At 37.8% G+C, this 21,069-nt stretch overlaps 1 protein-coding gene across 7 annotated transcripts in view; it reads right to left on the reverse strand.

The window, feature by feature from the left end:
- Positions 1–21,069, reverse strand: part of NFIB (nuclear factor I B) — a 220,841-nt gene that overhangs the window by 196,954 nt on the left and 2,818 nt on the right. For 2 of the 7 annotated variants that reach the window (XM_084627870.1, XM_084627866.1), the window contains exons 1-2: positions 16,094–16,829; positions 9,552–10,083 (exon numbers count right to left, since the gene is read on the reverse strand). In XM_084627870.1, coding sequence (XP_084483996.1) covers positions 9,552–10,083; positions 16,094–16,123 — 562 coding nt within the window. In that variant the 5' untranslated portion in view covers positions 16,124–16,829. Of the gene's footprint in view, positions 1–9,551; positions 10,084–16,093; positions 16,838–21,069 lie in introns of those variants that run through there. The other 5 variants (XM_084627864.1, XM_084627867.1, XM_084627868.1 and 2 more) reach the window with 5 other exon arrangements.

Here is a 21,069-nt window from a genome sequence, read left to right on the forward strand (position 1 = left end):
AGATAATGATTCTACACTCACTAAAAGAAATGGAATTCTTTTACACAGCAAAACAGAATGTCGTGTCCCTCTAACTAGTAATCCCTCTGCCACCTCTTCCACCAAGGAGGGCTGCCAATTTGTCCCCATCACTGTCAGCAAACAAAAGATGACTATTACAGCCAGACCATATCAAACAGAAGACACAGCAACTCCAGAGGGATGCCTTGAAATCCACTGGGGTGTAAAGTCAGGGCTGAAGCCTTCTTGTCAGCTATTACCACAAAAGAATCAGAGGAAACAGTGGCACTGTTAAACAATGGAAAGGTCAAGCGGTTCGTAGCCACTTCATGACCCAGACAAGTCAAGGTCAAGAGATTCAGGTAGCAACTTGGCCTGGGCATAAGTTACAGCACAAATGACTTGTTTTAACAAATCAGCTTTGGTCAATTAAACCTAACAAGACATGTTGCATCACGTAGCAGGGTTCCTGACACTAAGGCCAGGAGCTGAGACTGGCGTAATAAAACAAGGCTTTTAACATGGCATAACAAATTTAAGGTAATCCATCCAGAAACTGCAGATGTCAGAATAATAAAATACACGTTGTCCTGACTAGAAAACATTTTCACAGTTTTAAATCAGAGACACCGGACCATAATTGTCCCTTCAATACCTTTGCAACCTTCTCACTGGCATTAGTTGAGAGTTATACACATACATGAAGCGGAGAACTGACTCTACTATAAATACTGTTGCTTAGCTACATATGATGCACTTCTAGATTTGAATACAAGTTTCTGTACAACTTGCTATGAACTAATTTGACCCAGAAATCAAGCTGAAAATCATGTTATTTTTGACCAATGTGGTTTGCAAAAAATCAAGATTTCTTTTTAATTTCAAATATTTTTGTCTATGAATATTTATAAAACTTTTAAATTACAGAATTTGAAACTTCTATGTTAAATAATATGCATATTTTATTTGGTTCTATTTTAGAGAAAAAAATAAATCTGAATAGTTAACGTTCCAATAAGTGGATTTTATTACAGAAGCAGTTTTGGGAGCATACTGAGAAATGTCTGACTAAAAAATAAATCACAACATACTGTGTTCAGCATAAAAAGCTGATACTTCTCTCTCATTTATTTAAATTCATCCCAAATGAGACTGAAGAGTACAACAACTAATGTTAATACTGCATTACGGTTGAAGAGTCATGTGCACAATTAGGATATCCAGAAATTAAAATTAAAAAATTCTGCACTCTTACAGAGGAGCAAATAATATGGAAAATGCTACATATGTACAGTATGCTTGAGTTAATAGTGTATTAGAAACCTTAACTTTTTTAATTTCCTAACTTGTGTGCTTGATTTTTCAACAGTAGTACTGCATTACAGTTAGTTTTTGTATTTAATTTCCCTGTTCATTGTTTTTAAGGGTGAAAATAATTAAAAGGCCCTTAGAGTTGTACAGCTATCTTCGGTAAAGGTATCCTTACATAGTGAAGGACACGGAGAGCTACAAAGGTGCCCTTATGCTTTAGTTTTAAAGGCACCTTTACAATAAAAATGCTTAAGGCAACTCAGGACTAAAAGGAAGCTTTAATGGGTGAGCTGCCTTTAGCTACATTCTTATGGGAATGCTACCTAAGGCCCTCCATAGTTATGAGTGGCCTAAAGTTAAAGTGATTCAGTGTGTACCTGATATTTTAAGTGACGGGGGGGGGGGGGAGGAGGAAATGGAACACACAAGAAGTAAAGAAAAAATGTCCTAATGCTCATGTAAAAAAAGTGCTGATTTTAAAATGTATCTAACACTAAAACTAATGAACAAATTTAGGAGTTCCTAAATAATAAATTTAGGAACTTCTACCTCAATTGAGGTTATTCCTACCTCAATTAGGACAACAACAAAAAATCAAGTCAAGTTTGACGTTTCTAACTCTAACCATTTCTAATTTACACTAAAGCAAAACTTCATTTGAATCTTTTTTTCCCCCCAACACACACAACTCAAAAAATGGCCAAAACAATTCAGCTCAAAAACTTTTAAAGAAAAGTAAAAAAATCACCTTTGTGCTGAATTCAAGCTTGGAAAGTTTCAGTCCAAAATTCATTTGTTTGAAGAAGTTATTAATAAAAAGGTGAGGAGAGGAAGAGAGATGATACTGCAAGACCGCAACTCAACCCTATTCAGTGCTTACTGCTCACAAACAATATAATATACACGCACACAAATCAACTAGCTTTTCCCTTTGACCAAGATAATAGTATAGGACTTTTTTCTCATTTACTAACCTTTGAGCACCTAAACCTCCAATTTAAATCTAGGATTGCTTTGCCTCTATTTACGTCTATTAGCAACTGTTTCTATAAGTTCTAATGGTATAAAAAATAGAGTAAAACCATGAAGAGTGGCATCTTGTTACTATCTAAAAAACCCTGGCTAATCAGACAGGCTTTTTTTTCCTTTTTCACATTCACTTAGCATCGGAAAAGCATCTCCAGAGTTAAGGGATTTCTTCTCCATCCCAACATGTAAGTTTATTAAACCTATTCCATTAAATTAGCAGTAGAACTTGACAGGGTATTTTAAGTTCATCAACCCAAATGATTACTGTAAAGCAACATACCACCTTGCCACTGAGAAGGGAGTATAAGTCTTTAGAAAGCCTCTTGAATTGTTATGCTTGGCATTGTGGTATGCTGCTGTAATAACCAGAGCTTCCGATAGCGTAACCACTAGTCCTTGAGATTTCCCAAGTTACTCCTCCACCACAGGGAGGGGCTGAGGGGAAAAAAAAGTTGGACATCTTAGCCTGAAAAAACCAGGTGGGTTGCTCAGTTACCCTCCTTTAGCACAAACAATGCATGCACCTTTAAAGTGTGTCAATTAACAACACTTCTGTTGTAATATACTTCAAAATATAAAGTGTAATAGTATTAGTGTTTAATTCAGTTTTAACTAAGCCTTCACTGTAACTATAGGCATCTTCAACATATAGGAAAATGAGAATTTTTTTTAAAAATTGACTTTGTCTCTTATTTTAACCATTTCCCTTACAAATTAATAAAGTTATTTATGTTTTAAAAAGAGGCATTTTTTTCCCACAATTCTGAGTATTTTTTTTTTGTTTGACCCTATCATGAGGCAATAATCCAGTGTTGACTTCATGGCCTGTTGCCATGGAAATTAATGTGATATCAGAAGTTAAAGATTATGCCCTAAACTTTCAAATAGTGCCACAGGATTTAACCACAAAACTCCCCTTGACTTAAATAGGAACTATGTTGCTTAATCCTGTGGAGATGACTTCACTACTGAGGCCATGAGGAACAGAAGCCTTCTTGAAATACATCTCTTTCATACATGCCAGGAACATTATCATTAAATATTTAAAAGTTCCTCCTTCTCTCTGGCCAAACCTATACCACCACCAAGAGTGCCACTTTGATGGGAAACTAACAAAAAAAAAATTACCATCCATTTTCGATTTTAGTTCTGCCTTCCAAAATGTCAGTAGACACACACAGACCAGAAAAACAGGAATAGCATGCAGTCTTATCAAATATTTTAATTCCCTATATTTTCATGCACAAAGTATTTGCAAGAACCATTTAGAAAACATTACCACATCCATGTTCACATCTAATTAACCATCTTTTAACAATGAATGCACGTCATGCCTGTTCTTTTCAGCACAGATGAGGTACCGTATGTATTCTCATGCCAAAAGAAGCATGTAGCATTTTTTCAGTTTAAATATTATATTTTCTTCATAATTCCAGTTAAACTGGGATTGATCAAAGCAAACTGATGTTTAAGAAAATATAATATAACGATCTGCTAGCTAAAGATAAACCACAATTTTAAAATCAGAATTGATAAAATATGAAACTTGTTCTTCTGATCCATATTGGCTCTCTGTTCCAAAAGTGTGATTGCTACTAACACAAGGGTTCAGTCTGCCATATCAGTACCTAGATGCCAAGCTTCCATATTGGCACCTGGGCTCTGATAGTTAAACCTGGAACTGCCTTGTGAAGCTATATGTCATGACTGAAGTTCCATATAATATAATCCACGACATATAATCTAGTGGTTAGGAAGATGTTAGTGGGAACTATTCGATGCTGTTCCCAGTTCAACACTGATTTACTGTATGAACTTAGTAAGTCACTTAACCACTGTGCCTTGGTGTACCCTTCTGCAAAATGGTTATAATACTTAACTTTATGTTCCCATATTAAATTTTCACTAATGGGCCAATCCAGCGAGGTAATGGGAGTTAGAACAAGTAGTAATTCAGTGAATTCCTTATGGGCCCATTTTTGCATTCATTGAACACACAGGTATCAAAGTGCACAAGAAGTGCAAACTCTGGTCCTAAGTGTATGAGGATGATGTAGCACTTTGAGCACCTGCATATCACCAGCATTATGCAGCAATATATTGTTGCATATAGTTTTCAACTGAATAAAATATCTTCAAACTTTATTACTAAACTGAACTAATCATCCTAAATAATTTCATGCACTTTTTAAATACTTAAAAATTCTCACTTTGATATTCTTAACTATGATCTAAAGTTTTAGGAATATTAATAAAAAATATTACCAAAGTATACTTAGTTCAATGTCAGTTACCTAAAAAACAAAACCTAATAAAAAGATTGAACTTGTATTTCACTAGTTAACTCTTATAACTCAGAAGTGCCATTTTTTAAAATTATTAAAATTTCTTATTAAATGAAGTTACACTTTTCATAGGAAAACAATGCATATGGATTACTATGATATTTCACATTAAAAGAGTGATGTGACCATTAAAAAAAAAAGTAACCATAATTGTCAATGTTAAAAAGACTAAATACTGTTTCAAATCAATGCAGTTGAGACACATGGACTTCTGTGTTCCTGTTCTGATTATCTGAAAATGTACTTAATAACAGTCCAAAGTACAGTCCAAAAATCAGTAAGCCTGAGTTAGTTTAAACTGCAGACTGTTGAAGTCATGTGGTTTGTACAAAGTGCCAGCACACAACAGTTGCTATCTCTTGAGATCTGTAAACTTCCTAGTGGTGCAATAGATGCATTTTTCCACACATACAGCTCTCCCCTACCCACTCTTGAGAAAGCTCAGTCTACACCCTCCCTTCCCCCTTTCTGTTCCCCCCGCCTCCTCCTTTCCCCCAAACAGACAGGACACAGTCTGGCGATTCAGGGACTCACGTAGGCCAGACTTCCTTCTGTGCAGCCCTTTGGGTAGAACTGCTAATCCTTCTTATTAATTAAAGAGATAATGGTGGTTAACCAGAAAGCAGTATTAATGCTAACTATCTAGGAAACTTCAACAGAAATCATTTAGCCTTTTTGTTGATTTCCTGGTAACAGAACTGTGCAGCTGGAATTCTAACATCTTGATGTTTTAAGAACTTAGAAATTTAGGAGTGTCTGAATTATATCAGACTAAGCGGAACTGTATCTTTTTGCTGCACTTATACTTAGAAATTATTTTTAAAGCGCCTTCCCTGAACTCCTGATTTAGATTAGTACCTGGGGTTAAAGCTCTCCGATTATATCACTCTTAGACCATGAGAAAGAGAAGAGTGTAAGCATAAGGTAATATAACTAGTGTGAGAAACACACTGTGATAGGAACAGGCACATAAAAAACACTTCAAAACGCTTAATGCATCTACTATTATTTAAGTCTCTTAGACTTCCAGAACATTTCTCAAGGTGCACTGTGCTTCATTCAGTATGCGATGAAATACCTAATATAAGGGTTGTATTTTATTTATGTTGGAAAAAATTAACAAAGACAACATGGGGATTAAGAATTCTGCAGATGAGAAACATCACTGTAGATATTTTATGGTTTAGAAAAACAGCAATGCGAATTTTAAAATCAGCTGTTGTAGGATTAAGTAAAACATCTATAAGAGGAAAGGATTTTATATTATCTGAGGTTCTACTGCAGCAAACAAGTACAGCAGCTTTCATTCAGTGATTGTCAAAAACTTTCCAATGTGCCCACTGCAATGCGGATGCCAACCAACGAATCAAAGGCATTCAGCAACTAGACAAAGAGGGTCTGATGCCAACCTCGGTGCCACTGGCAACCATTATTGGCATCAAGCACATTGTCTGCCTTCCCCCTCCTCCTCCTGGCACTTGACAAACAAAATGGCGGTTCTTGTAGCAACGAAACACAGCATAAGCGCTGCACTGATTGAATCAAATACCACCAAATGATTTTATGGACTGAGATGTAGTTCATACCAAATGATACACGCTGTCTATCGGATAACAAAAAAAATCTAGTTTTGTCAACAGAAATGGTAATCATGGCATTTGCTAATTTTTTTTTAAATCAGAAAAAATAGACAGATATATCACACAGGCAGTACACCAGAGAAATAAGTTTTTAAAAAGAATTATTTTTATGCTAAGCATTCCAATGACCTAGGTATACAGCATAATGTAAACTTTAGTTTTTTTCCCCGAAACCACTAAAAGCAGCAATACTGAAACCCGTGTCAAACCCCTTCTAATTTTTTTTTACATTCTGCAAGAGAAGAGGGTGCTAATAAGAGGCAGGGGGAGAAAATAGCTGAATGTTGAGAGAGGAGCAAAAAGGAGAACCAGGTAAAGTTGGTCAGCGACAACGCTTGATCGGCTGGGTCTTTATTTCTTCCTTCAAAAGAAACATGGAATACAAGAAGTAGAAACCCCTTTTATAAAGAACCAAAAGGATATTGACATTTCTAGATCTGGAAATTGTCAATATATTGTAACATTACTCCACACTGCAATGCGGATGCCAACCAACAAATCACAGGCATCCTAGGCTAAACAAAGAAGGTCTGATGCCAATCCTGGTGCCACTGGCAACCATCATTGGCACTCTAACTATTCTTCCTCATGTTTTCTCCTAGTCATTTAAAAAAAAACAAAAAACCCTCTATTTTGTTTCACCTACTTATTCTTTTTTCGTATTTCTTTCTGGAATTGTTTTTATTTCTATACTTAATGTATATGACATAATTAAGTAGGTTTTCATATACCAAAAAAGAAATAAAAAGTCATGTGGAAGACAAGCATGCAGTCAATGAAACTGCTATATCTTTTACAAAACATAACATCCTTAATCAATTACACTGCAATTTGCCATAACTGAACTGCTCTCGATAAAGAAGAGAAAGATTAAAAGCTTGACAGAAGAAAAAAAATACAAAGTTAACTTAACAGGACTTCCTCAAAAGTAGAGAGCCACCACATGTTAACAAGAGATTTACTACAACGCAGTGAGATACAAATTAGATGCACAATTTACAATAAACAAAGGGTCTACCAATGGTGACTTGATACAAATAATTTAATCAATTTTATCTTCCAGTATATTTTCTTAGTAACTTCTTGTATCTTTGGAAATATGAATGGTGTCATAACGTTAGCGTACGGTTATTTTATTCATGTCTATTTTGACACTTAAAATAACTTATTTTGTCAATTCATTCAAACCAATAATCCAGTAACGCGTGTCCCCCAAATCCTGCTTCCCCATTTCAAGTTAAAGCTCGCTACCAACTTAAAAATTGACAAAGTTTAAGAGATTATACCGACCCTACGTTTCCTTGGTTCCAGAGTTGCTTGAACCATTTTGTTTCCTCTTGTAGTCTTGACTTTCAGAAAGATATATTTTATAGACAGGTAAAATGTGTTAGTATTAAGGCTATGTCTTACTATATGTATTTCCATAATGTCATTTCCTGAACTTTTTGCACTAAAGAAATTTAGAGAGTTATAACATATCATTAAGATGTTTTGTTTGAAACTACCACAGACAGTATACACTTTTCTTTTTGTTTTCCTGGATCAGCTTTGCCAGGTTTTGCAGCCACATCAAACCACTGCAAAACAACCAAATGTTGTATATACACTGTGTACTGCTGAGAAAAAAAATAAGCTAATAAAAAACAAGCAGAACCAACTACCGAATTATATTTTTTCATTATGAATAATCCAGCAAAACTCACTGTATTTAATTTGCTTTACTTAAATTATATGATCACAACACACAATTTGGGGAATTAAATATGAATTCTAGAACAGAGGTTCATTAAAAACTTATTGTTGTATGTGTTCTTCTACAGAATTAATACAATAAATAGTATGTAAAATCTATAGCCAAATGAAGGTAGGTGCCATTTTACTTTTTTGGATTTTTTTTTGTTACTAATAAAAGCCATTTAGTTAATTTCTCAGTTAAATCCCCTAGTTATATACAGCACATCAGATAACTGTCTGCCATCTCCCTTTCTGCAGGCCATTTCTGCCCACCACCAGGCCAAGTTATGAAATGGCCCACCATCTGTGGCAGTTCAAACTTTACCCAGTTTGGATTTACAGCTAAAAAAGAAATGCTTTATTAATGTGGATAATCAGTAATATAAAGACTTCTAGAGGATGGTACAATTACAAGAGAATTTAAAAAAAGACCTATAAGAAAGAGTGTGCATTTCATGGGTTTCAGAAATATGAAAACATGTATCTACTTGGATTCATCTATGATTCAGATGACCTGCAAATGAATACTTTTATCAATGAATTATATACATAAAGTTTAACAAGCAAAATACTTTTTCTGAATCATCTGTAGAGCATTATGAACAGCTGGTTTCCTTTTAGTCCTATATCTCTAAGTTGAACTGCCTCTTTTTTTTTTTAAGTGTACCTAGTATTTTCCATATTTAAACAATTCTTAAGTAAAATTATGTGTATCAGTATACTATGAAAATATTATTTTGATGGAAAAATTTGGGCAAATCTGAATAAAGCATCTTTGAAAAGTAAAATTCATATCGGTAATTTGAAGTGGTTCATACAATCAAAGAGTGGTTATTAAAATATGAATAAAATGCAAACACTGCATGCTGTAATTCTGACTATATAACAACAATATTTTCTGGGGCTGTGTCAGTGTTTCTTTGCTAAATCCTTTTTCATGTTTGATTTTTATAACAGTTGAGAAAGTTTAAAGTTGCTCTTCAGAGCAATCAGATTGTTCAATATAAGCACAAGTCATCGAATACAAGTAATTAAAAGAAAATGTAAATATTTATATTTTGTACGTATGTTTCTGTGCAAGTACACACATATGTATGTATACAAGTACACATACATAGCATATGTCATTAATGATGTTGAAAACAGACCTATAAAATATTAATATTTTCTGGAGTACTAACTGCAAAAAATATCCAACATATTGCCATTTTTTGACAAAAATGAACTTCAAAGGAACTCAAATAATCCTTGTTCCTTTTGCAAGAAAAACCAGCATGTATGTCATATGCATGTGTCAAGCACATATGTTTGTTGGAGTGAACGTGTATCTGTGTATACGTATACATGCTGACTTACAAATGTGTACATACCTAAGTTTTGTATATACACCACAGAAAAATGTGTCATTGGAAGTCTTCCCTTAAAAGAAAAAAAGCTGCTTGGAATCAGTGTTTGACATACTAACATAGAAACACAACAATCTGCTTCCTACCTTGCTCCTGCACGTAGTATGCCAAAAACAAATCAAGCTCCTTGACTGATACTGTTATGTGATGTGGCTGGACGCAAAGTGCTGGATTTGTGCAATGTGGGGATTTCATGAGTCGCTCTCCATCCGTACTTTCCAAGGGGATGCCTTTGAACAGGATCACCATGACTAGATCCAGACGCCAGACTTTGTCAGCCTGTCGCAGGCAATCGATTCTCCTAATCTTACCCTTCTGGTCAGGATTGGACAATACACAGCATGGGTGCTTCTTCCCAGTAACAGTGAGCACAAAATCCTCCCGGTACTCTTGGCGGATATCTTTGCGCAGTTTGGCGAGGAGCCTGGATGCCCACTTCTGTTTAATTTCAGGCTTTTCACTAAGTAGCTCATCCTTGACTGCTCTTTCCTCATCCTTTGACATTCGCTTCTCATGTTTTTTAAAGTACTTGCGTTTTCGAGCCTGAAGGTTGAACCAAGTATAGGCGATTGCACGGACATGTGGTAGAAGTGCCTCAATGAACGGGTGAAATTCATCCTGTTGAAAAAAAAGGTGCGGGGGAGAAAGAAGAAAACTCAAAGTCAATTTGTTCTCATAATAAAGGCAATAGAGAGATAAGTTTCTGAACATTTTGAAGTGAAAACCAAGATGAAGAAAATATAGATTTAACATTTACAACAATTTCTGCACAACACCCCTTTATGTAATTACTAAAACTGGCAGACAAGAGACAGAAGTATCCTGAGCATCACATTTTCCCCACATTTCATCCTCTGAAAGAAACACGTGAAGGCTTTATTTTGTATGCCCTTCAATTCACAATGCTATACAGACTACATCATTTAAAAGAGATGCTATCAAGATGTTTTGTTTCTAACATTTAAAAATTTGACTGATCGGCTAATGCCAAGCAGTACCATTTTACAAAGAGGACACAATACGGTTTTAAAAAATCTGAGCAGAAATGTTCAGAATGCAGGAGCGAATGCCACAGTTCATTTCTCTTCTCTGTGGCACAGAAACACAAAGCATATACATGCTCAGTGTAATGCCACACAGTTCCCGCTTTTGGAGCATGCTCTCAGCAAGAGGCTGCTGGTGGCACAAAGAGCATGCGCCATTAAACTTGATCCATTTTCTTATCAATCGTCCAACATTCCAACACAAACAGCTCCATTCCAGTGGTGGTAACTAGAGAAACCAGTATACGGTAAGGGAAGGTGGGCAAAAGACACAGCATGTAAAAATCCTGAACAGAAGCTTCTGTACTTAGAGCTCTGCATGCCTCCCTCCCATTCCTTCCCTTCCCCCCCCCCCCCCAACACACACACACTTAGTAAAATAGAAGTTTATGAAGTTGAGAACAAAATTACATTAATGTTCGTCCAGAAGCTCTACTATCGGATTTGAAGCCCCACGGAGTTAGTTAATTTGTTAACTGATCACATGAGTGTGGCAATTATTCTAAACCCCTTAAAAATCAATCTGAGATGTACAATGAAAAATAGCAACTTGGCACAAACTTTGCATTCTTTGTGTTTCTGTGTGCTGTGGCAGGGTGACATTAGGAGTACACCACTGGTCAAACACTACTTTTGTGAAATCCATGCAATTTATTCACATTTTTAAAATATCCTTTCCTGGCATGTGGCTTTACCTGCAGGTTCATATCTTCTACCTCGTTACAGTGTGTAATGCATTAAAGGAGTAAAGCCTAAATGTAATGTACAAGTATGTCACACAGCAATTCATTCATTCATTCATTTTGCCTCTCTTAAGTAGCATCCTCCATACTTGTTCATGCCCAAATAGGACTTTCCCCCAAAGTACTGTCTACCTCTGTTAACAAATATGAATGTAATTATTCCACTAACTTAACATAGCCAAAACCCTCTACCAAACATTACTATGTTTTGGTTTTGAAGGGAAAGATTATGGGGGTGTCTCTCTATTTTTTATTTTGTAGGTGTTTCTGTTTTTAGGCACTATGCAGTGGTTATGCATCACACTGAATAATGTAATACAATCATACCACAACTTAGCTTTCTTTATGTGATTATACACAAGAATAGAGTATATAAACTAATATTTTAGTTACACTGATAGAAATGGAATGACATATTTAATCAGTGGGATGATTAACTCCATTAGGTAAAAATGACAGAAGAATAACTAATGGCTTCATAATTATAGAGTTCACAATATTTTCTTGGCAACCTATTGGACTACAGACTGAGCTTTTAGTATTAAAAACTTCAAATTTAAAAGCAATTTCAGAGTATTCTGAATGTTAAAATGTTAAGATTTGCTTTTGCACCCCTATTTCCCCCTTCAAAAAAAAAAAAAAAAGTTGTGACCACAGTTGCACGTATGGCCAAACATCACCTTCACAAGAAAAAAAATCTGAACCCAAATTGAACAGTAGAGAATGCAAATGGTTTTATTACAGTGTGAAACATGAAGGAAGTGATTAAACTGTTCAGTAGTTTCCAGTAGAGAATTGAACATTTCTGATACTATACTGGCACACAAAACTAGGCCAGGCAAAGAGTTAAACCACAATCTGTTCTTTGTGTGGGAAGGCAGTACTGCACTGAGCAACCACAGCCCACGATAAGACTTCCCTATCGCCATACACTTTCTGATGCCATGCTTTTTCCTCTCAATAGAACTACTACAGAAAGTTTATGTTTTCTCCTCAGAAAGTTATCTTAAAGAAAGTCGTTTAATAACATTTTGATTTTAACATATGTAGTAAAAAACGTTTAACATATAACATTTCTAATTAATTTTATTACCAATTTTGAAACCTGTAACTTCTGTGGGGAGGGGGCTACAGTGGGGGGGAATCCTTTTGTCCCAAATACTATAATTTCCTCTACATTTAAAGTAGGCTGCAGTGCTTATAGTTTAAAATACATAAAATATTGTATATCGAGCAGTTGGGGGGGGGTATTAAGGACATCATGAACTTTTTAGGTTTGACTTTTCTTTTAGGTACTATATTGAATATTAACAATAATATCCAATAGTATCCAAAACCATAAGTCATTTTATATACGGTTCATAAATTTCAGTTCTGACACTCTAATAGTTTAATTTTTCTCTATAAAAAGAGAAACTTTATTTTTTGTATTATGACCAGGGTTTTGTTTTGCAATATCATCAAATACTGTAATTATAAAATATATGTTCAAGAAAAATACAAAGTAGAAAAGCAGCAAGTTATGTCCTACTGTAAAGCAGTATTATCAAATATCTTTGAGAGATTCATTGTGCATCTGGATTCCTTTCAAATGAAACATTACTTGACAAGAAGCGCCCCATAAAAATTATCCTAAATGGAGATTTGCTATTAATCATACACATTCCCCGCTAAACCTCCTAAAAAGCCATCTACTAAATTTGATTTTTCTCCCTAACATTGGTAGAGACAATATTGAAAAAATGATTTTTATGTGGCACTTACCCATGTGAATCACAACTGCTCTTGCACTAAAGTGATTTATGAAGGTAAGATTTTCAAGTGTCGTAACAAATGGTTCAGGTGAACCAATATGCACCAACAATTTAAACTAACATGGAGGTTATTCTGAAATATGTATATAGTTTGCAAATAAATGAACAAAGACCTACACTGTAATCACAACATAATGCTGACAGATAGGCCAAGCTTTTTTCAGAGTAGTTTACAAGAGAAATGTATTTCCCTTCTCCTTTCCCCTCACCTTACCTCTTCCTAAATTTCATATCAATCCATCTAAATTCAAATTAGAGAACTATGATACAGTAAATGAGGCAAAAGTCTAGCAATTACACATAGAAAATTTAGCATTCACAATTTCACTGTATGGATTTTTATTATTTTTCCCTATAACTAAACAATATTTTCTAGCAATATAAAAATAAACCGTGTTAAATATATCACAAGAGCCTGAGCATTTAAAGGCATGCGGTAACTGCATCCTATCATGTCTCGGGCAAGAGAGAGAAATTGGAGTTTATATTCATTCCAACACGAGAATAGAGAGTGGGGGAAATACATTGTATGTGATGTCTGTATACTAACTTACAGGTATTTTGTCTCCTTTGAACTGATGATGGGAAGTGTTCCCAATTGCCAAGTATTGGCTTAACAAACCTACTTTTAGATTTCAGATCTACTCTAAAAAGAGGCTACAACACTATATCCTCACAAACTGAACTACAACTTTTGTAAAGTGCTGTATCCAATCAGGTATTCTATTTTGATCCGTGCTTACAAGTTTTAACAGAATATTTTATGATGAGCACACAGCACTAGAGTCAAAATATGTCCAGACGATCATACAAATAGTGGGTACAGTAGAAATTAAAATAATTTTATACAGGTTTTTTCAAACTGTTAATCACAACTTCATATTGGATTCAGTGATATTCTACTTTTAAAAAAAATAAGAGAAGACAAAGCATGTAAACCTCACCTTCAAATTAGAGGCAAGAGGAGGGGAATTAGTAAATAAATTTCAATCATTTCAAACGGAGGATAGAAACTTTTACAAATAAAGAAAATCAGAACGGCTACAGTTGTACTCCCAATGTATATTACTGAATTTGCCTATTTAAATAGTCATATGATATAGCATGATTGGAAAGGGCTATATTTTATAAGCAAGTTCTTGATACATCAGAGCAAGATAATGCTCTTTTATTTATGCTTGCATAAATCCCATAAATTAAGTTTTATAAACACATAAATAGAAGCATTTTAATATAGAGTCCAAAAAAAAGATGTAAACCAAACATATGAAAAAAATGTCATAAGACCTGGAAATAGCAAAAGACCTTATCCGCTCACTATATTACAGGTGGGAGTGAGAATTTGCCCTATTACTTTAATATAATGTAAAAACTATTTTATTTCATTAGTATTAGTCTTAGAGATACACTCATGTACAGAAGACCCATTAGCTTGTCAATATTTTTTTTTAAGAGAGAACAGCTGATGGGGGGTGGGGGGAATCTACTAAACATGGATTACACCAGAAGTAATTCCTAGGTACTTACCTGTAAAAATATATGCATATCTTCTGTACTTAATGCAATCTATATGTAATGATATAATTATTTATTTTTAAACTACAAAAAAAACTTAATATTCTTTTCCAGTTTAGTTGACGTTGCTGAAAATATCCATATCTAAGTCAATCACACATAGATGCCAAACAAAATATAAACAATAAAAAATGTGTCAGCCAAAAAGCTACAGGACTGTATCCAATCAATGAATAAGCCTTATCTTTGTTTTCATCTTCATTCACAATTTCTGAATGCTTCAGTCCTTTTAAATCACAATGTTTTCAATTGTCAAATAATTGAAATCATAATTATGTGTCCTCTGTACAAATATAACTGCATTAAATATTAGATTTACAATAATATAACACTAGATTTACTTTCTCACTTTTATTCAGTTATGTGTTGCACCAATGTGGACGCAAGCAGCTATCAGTCATTCAGTTTACATCACATCCTCCTAGGGCAGACTTTTACAAAAACTGCTGAAAACTATCCCATAGCATTAGAGGTAGTTTACTCTTTGGAATATGCTCTAGCACCAATATATGTATTTCTTGTTAAAGTGATAATAAATATACTCTGTGGTAACTGCTGATGTGTTATTTTAAACAGCAGAAAGTAACAGTTTCAAAAGAACTGTAGATCCGTATTCTGTTTCCTTCACCACGTTTTAAATATCTTCATAAAACCCTGGGTTTTCCAAAATCTACTCTCTGTATCTCCCCTACTTGAAACAATATTGCACAGTTTGTCCACAATTTCTCAAAACATATAATCTTGCATGCAGCACAGACAATTATTGCTTGTTTTTCTTATAAGACCCAAAAAGTCAGTTACCACCAAAGCATGACAATAACTATAAGTGCAATTTATATAAAAGATCATTTTTGCTTTTGAAGTTGCATGCTGATTTATAAAATTATAAAACACCAAAATTAAACAAGAAAAATGTTATGTCCCTAGACAGTCAAATAAGAAAATATCCTGTAGTTTGGTCATTCTCACTCTAATCAACCTCATACTTTTGGCAGACTATAGATTATTAATTCAGCGTTGAACAGTATTACTTTTACATCAGTCAATGTTCAATTAAAAATAACACTTTTCCTCTTAAACCCTTTTATTAGACATTGAGTGAGTAAACAGGAGAGCAGAAAAGACAGCAGATCAATGTTCTCTAGTCTAATCAGTACTTTTCAAACCCGCTTTTTAATTATATTAATTTATATTGTTTTTTACCTTTGGCTTTTTATGCAACAATTTAGCAGTATTTTTCTAGGGATGGCACTTTCAACGAATCCTCCGAATGGCCTTGTACAGTTTGTTCTCTACTGTTCTCTTTTGCAACAGGAGTTTGGACCCTGACAAGCAGCTATAATTATGCTTTAAGCCGTTACTACTATTAGCATGACTCACTGAGAACCATATTATATGTGGTTATATATATATAATAAAAAATATAAAATATAAAATCAAAACGCATCTGTACCTGAGTGAGACAGATGGGAGAATACATCATGACTTCGCTTTGAGAACACACTTCCCGGAGAGCCCCTAAGAAAAGCCTCAAAAGGGAATAATTTCATCTATTCATTTTAGACATCTGAGAACTCAAGGAAGATGAAATCAATCAGGACGGGATTCTGCCCTGGATCACCACAACTTCACAGCAAACCCCAGTCCTCCTTAAATAGCCAAAGATTCAAGTTCACTCCGTGTGCTAGATTTCCCGGGGTGAAATCCAATCTACACTTTTAACCCTCTTGTTGTCTGCGGCGCTTTTGCTGCTTCTGCTGCTGGTTTTCGGATGAAGGGTTTTTTCGGGGTGGGGGCGGTGGACGGGAGGGTTTTGCTGTTTGCTTTTTTAAGATGTTGGTGGCGGCGGCGGTGGTTGTACTGTCACCACGCTACCAAAGTTCAAGGTTACAGCCCGGAGCGGAGCAGGAAAGTCCCGGAGTAATCGCAGGCGAAACTTTGCAAGGAAGAGACCATGTGCGTATGTGAGAGAGAGAGTGAGAGTGTGAGTCCCCCAAGGCTGGGAAATGCTTCGCAGCGCGCAATCTCCGGGCTTCTCTCGCAGCAGCCTGTGCCTCTCTCTGCCTATCCACTCCCTCCCTCTCTCTCTCTCTAATGTGGGCAATGTTAAGAGGCTGCTTTCCAAACGCCCACTATAATAAAAATGATCTCTCGAAAATTCAAAACGATAAATCTCTCCCTCTCTCCCTCCCCATTTGCTCCCTCTCTCGCTTGCTGCAAAACTTGGAAGTTGGAAAATCCATCGGTTACACCCTGGGGACCCCCTTCCAGTTCGCTTCCCCAAATGAGACTTGAGGATTGTTTTTAATTATTTAATTACACAATCATCGCGTACACTCCTCCTCCTGCAAACACATTCCTTTTTTCCACCAGATCTTTACCCCCCTCCCCCGCCTCCCGCCCTTCTCTTCATCAATCATCTACCACTGTAGAAGAATCCAGCGCATTTTACAAACATGCCTAATTTTCCCCTCCCTTCTGGTGAAAGAAGGTTTTGGGGAGAGTGGGGGGGGGGGTTGGAACAGCGATTATTGCAGCAGCTATTCCAGAGCATTGGCAGTTATAAACCCACTTCTCTCTGCTTGTCCTGGGAAGTGCCCAGTGGAAAATTCCCCCACAGGGAGATAGCAAGGGGCTGGGGCTGCGGGAGCCTGGCTCCCTGCTCTGGCCTCTGCCCTACCAGCCCAGGAGGAGCCGCTGCGCGAGGAGAGGCGGGGGCCTGGGCGGGAAGCGAAAAGCGTGAAACTTCGCCACATCGCCACTCATTCAGCCCAACCAAGAGCGGCGGTGGAAGCCGGGGGTTTCTTTTTCTTTGCACGGCCAGCATGTGCAGCCTGCAGCCCTGTCTCTCTCTCTCTCTCTCTCTCTCTCTCTCTCTGGTTGTGTTTCTCAGTGTTACTGCCCTGTGCACCTAAAACCCGAGGGGCTGCTAGGCTTTCGCTCACCGTGCAATGGGGCCTCCTGCTCTGGGCTGCTTTTTGCCTCCCTGCCAGGGAGCCCCTTACACGTGGCCCCCATCCCTCCGCCTTGCCGTCGCAGCCTGAGCAGCACACGCCCTCGGGGACCGGGGTAGTCTGCGGGGCAGGCTCCTTTCCTTACAGGCTATGCGATGGGGGGAGGTCAGGCCAGCTTCCCCCCGCCCGGCTTTCTCCCCTGGCGTGCCCAGTGGGGTGCAAGCAGCATCTCGAAGGGCATCAAACAATCTGGAGGATGGGGCCCGCGGTAGCAAAGTCTGGTTTCAATCTTCCAAACCAGCTTTACTAGGAAGCTGAAGCCCGAGGACGAGTTTCTTGCTCCAGGAATGTCGTGAATGAAACTTAGTTCTCCTCCTGTAGGGAGGGCGGTGTGAGGCGCTGCAGATCGCGGGGGGGCACCCACCCCATGCGCGCTGCTGCTGCTGCGGGTGACACAAAGGGGAACGAGGAGCTGACGAAGCGCCTGATCAGTGCCAGCTCCTGCAAGCAGCCTGGAGTTTAAACCTTCACTGTGTTTCGGCATTGAGAGCCTCTCTAGTCTAGATTGTCCTGAAGGGACCAGTGACTTTTCCTTTCCCAAAGTGGGGAGTTATTCACGTCAGTTATTCACAACGGCACATCAAGAAAAGTAGGCAGGTTCAAGTCAACCATGAAATGGTCACTTTTTAACCCCGTCCTGTCCTCATTAGGGAAATGCTCAAACACAGCCCATTTTCAAAGAGGGCTCTTAATGAGGAGAGCTTGCCAAGTCTACCAGCTGCAATTCCCATAAATTTACAAGCCAGAGGAAGGGGGAAAGGGAGGGGGGGCTCGTACAAGACAGGTAATGTCAAAGGAAACAGCGAGAGCCCAACACATTAACCCTCCAAAGAAACCTATCTACATGCATTCTGGTGGCTAGCTGCACTTTCAGGGTGTGCTCAAAGCATCAGTGTTTGACCAAGTCACGTCTTCTTCCTTGTAAGGGCCGTATGTAAAAGTGACAAGCAAGTTTAGAGCGCGCACTTATGCCAGAAGTGATGAGGCAAACTCGGGGTTAACCATAGTGAACACATTTCATTTCGTATCTTGCACAGACTACACCAAATCCTATCATCTTGTTCCAGACACTGCAAAAAGCTGATAACGCCAGCTTTAAATACTGGAGTTTCCCTTTGAATAAATATTCAATTTAACTGGAGTTAATTTACCATAAAAGACATTCCCCTTGGCACAAATGCACTAATGTCCTTGAACACCTCTTTAAGCGCTTGGACTCCTACACAACCAGCCATTACTGCGGGTCTGCTTTAAAGCTGTAATATCTTTCTCCCTCCCCTCCCCAACTCACCCCTTACCCTCCTAAAAAAAAAAGGAAACCCACTAGAAATGCTGCCTCTGTGAGTTGCACAGATTTTATAACTAGGCCCTCCCCCGGGCAGAAATATCACAAGGCTCGTTCCTAAGTCCTGGGAAAGGGACCCTGTTTTCTCCAAAGACATTTACACTAAAAGCAGCAAAGTGTGACAAGCTTCTCAGATCGAACAGCGGCACAAAGAAGGGGAACAAGGTAAGGAGAGCCAGTGAGCCTTGGGGTTTCTACAAGCCAGAAGAAACTCCAGAGTGAGATGGGTGCGGTTGATCTCCCCACTCAGACACATTAACGTATACCACACACTGGAACAGGAACAAGGACTGGGGATTATACATCCACGTATACATTCGCTGTTGTTAATAACTGGTTTTCACTTCCACTAAGTGAGACAAAGACGACTAGCCAGGGAGGGGGGAGAGAGAGAGAGAGAGAGAGAGAGAGATGAGGCTGACTGCTTGGGGGCCCCGTGTGGCCGCCTGTGTCTGTCTCCCTCTGTCCTCAGGCGCCCTGCACACAGAGCGCCCGGCCCTTCACTCACTAAAGCTGACGCACCAGCGAACCAGCGCTACTTATTTAACAAAATACCAGACTAACTCCAGGCCTTTCCAGGAATAGATTTGTTAGCCAGGATTAACCAAACTCATTCTGGGAAGCCATCCGTAGGGACGGAGTGGAAACGGAGTGGTGATTCATCTCAATCAATGCCCCCTGCTTTAATAAGCAAACTATAAAAACAACATGCTTAAGAGCGTCTCGGAAGTAGAGAAAGTTTTAGTACAGAAATTCCCCTCCAGCCTCCGCGAGCAGACACGCCTACAAGACGAAATATACATTCTAAAGATGGTTGCAAGATTGCTTCCCCCCCCCCGTTCTTTTCTTTCTTTTTCTCCCTCTTTAGGATTACCCCTTCAGCAAATTAACCCAGGAGAGAGATTCTCTATGGTAGAACAGTCCCTGGTTCGAAGCAGAGTTTGGCAATTTGCACAACAGGAAAACAAAAGTAGTGTTTCAAATGAGAAAAGTTAAATGGGCTTACGATGGTGATTTTGTCTTTTGGGGGGAAAGGCCCTAAATTATCAAAAACAAACCTTTAAAGACGTTTTAAAAGTTATTTGCCTACGCACAGATGTCTATGAATGCTGATGTCTCATGTGCCTGCCTTTTTAAGGACGTGGTAGTTAGTTAAAGTAAACCATAACTACGACTGGGCCTTGGCATGCAGCGAAATTCCTTATGAAGGTAGAGCAAACACCCCAAAGCACCTAAAAATAAGCTACTATTGTTGCAAGTTCTGTATTATTTAGTATCCTTTCTGACAATTGCTCATAACACTCTGTTTCCTAGCATTGCAATATTGGCTTCTGTATATACTGGAGATAAACAGACCTTCATATAGTGTTTAAAAATCCACACGTGTCTGTAATATTAACACACACACACACACAAATTCGCCACCTGACCTAGCCATTGAGTGACACTGAGACCTGGTTTGCTCTGCGCTAGGGCTTGGAGAAGCTGCTATGCTATCAGCGGAATGGGAACACTATATTCTGCCAGTGGCAGCTTGGGGGAGTGATGAGGGTATGTATTTTATATATGTGAAACGTCATAAAACAAACATCCACAACTAAAGAGAAGGCTCCTGTAGGAGATAAAGAGTAAAATGCGTCTGTTTATTACAACGCAAGTGTCTAAGCAGTATTTTAAATTCTCTCTCGGAAAATTAATACCAGTCTGGTCTTTCCTCTTCCCAGCATCCCCCAATACCCCGTATCTGGCATCCTGTACTTATTTCACTGGGAGCTATTTGTGTTCCCTAGGGACAAAACTAAGCTGAGAAAATCACTGTTAATAACGTTAGTGCCGAAATACCAACGCACGCTGTTATACAGGAACAGTGTCTCATTCTGTCTACATTTCATGCACATTTACAGTTGGAAACTCACCGAGCAGCACTGATTTCAAATACAATACGAGGCTAGCCACTTCGACTATATGAAAAGCTAGAAACACTTTTTGAAACTAAAGGCCAAACAAACTTTCGCTGCCCTTTCACAGCAGTTTTCCACGGACGATTCAGATTTGAGTTCTATTGGACTC

Source organism: Lepidochelys olivacea (genome assembly GCF_965140295.1).
Source record: "Lepidochelys olivacea isolate rLepOli2 genome assembly, chromosome: 5".
In the NCBI taxonomy this organism is placed as follows: domain Eukaryota; kingdom Metazoa; phylum Chordata; order Testudines; family Cheloniidae; genus Lepidochelys; species Lepidochelys olivacea.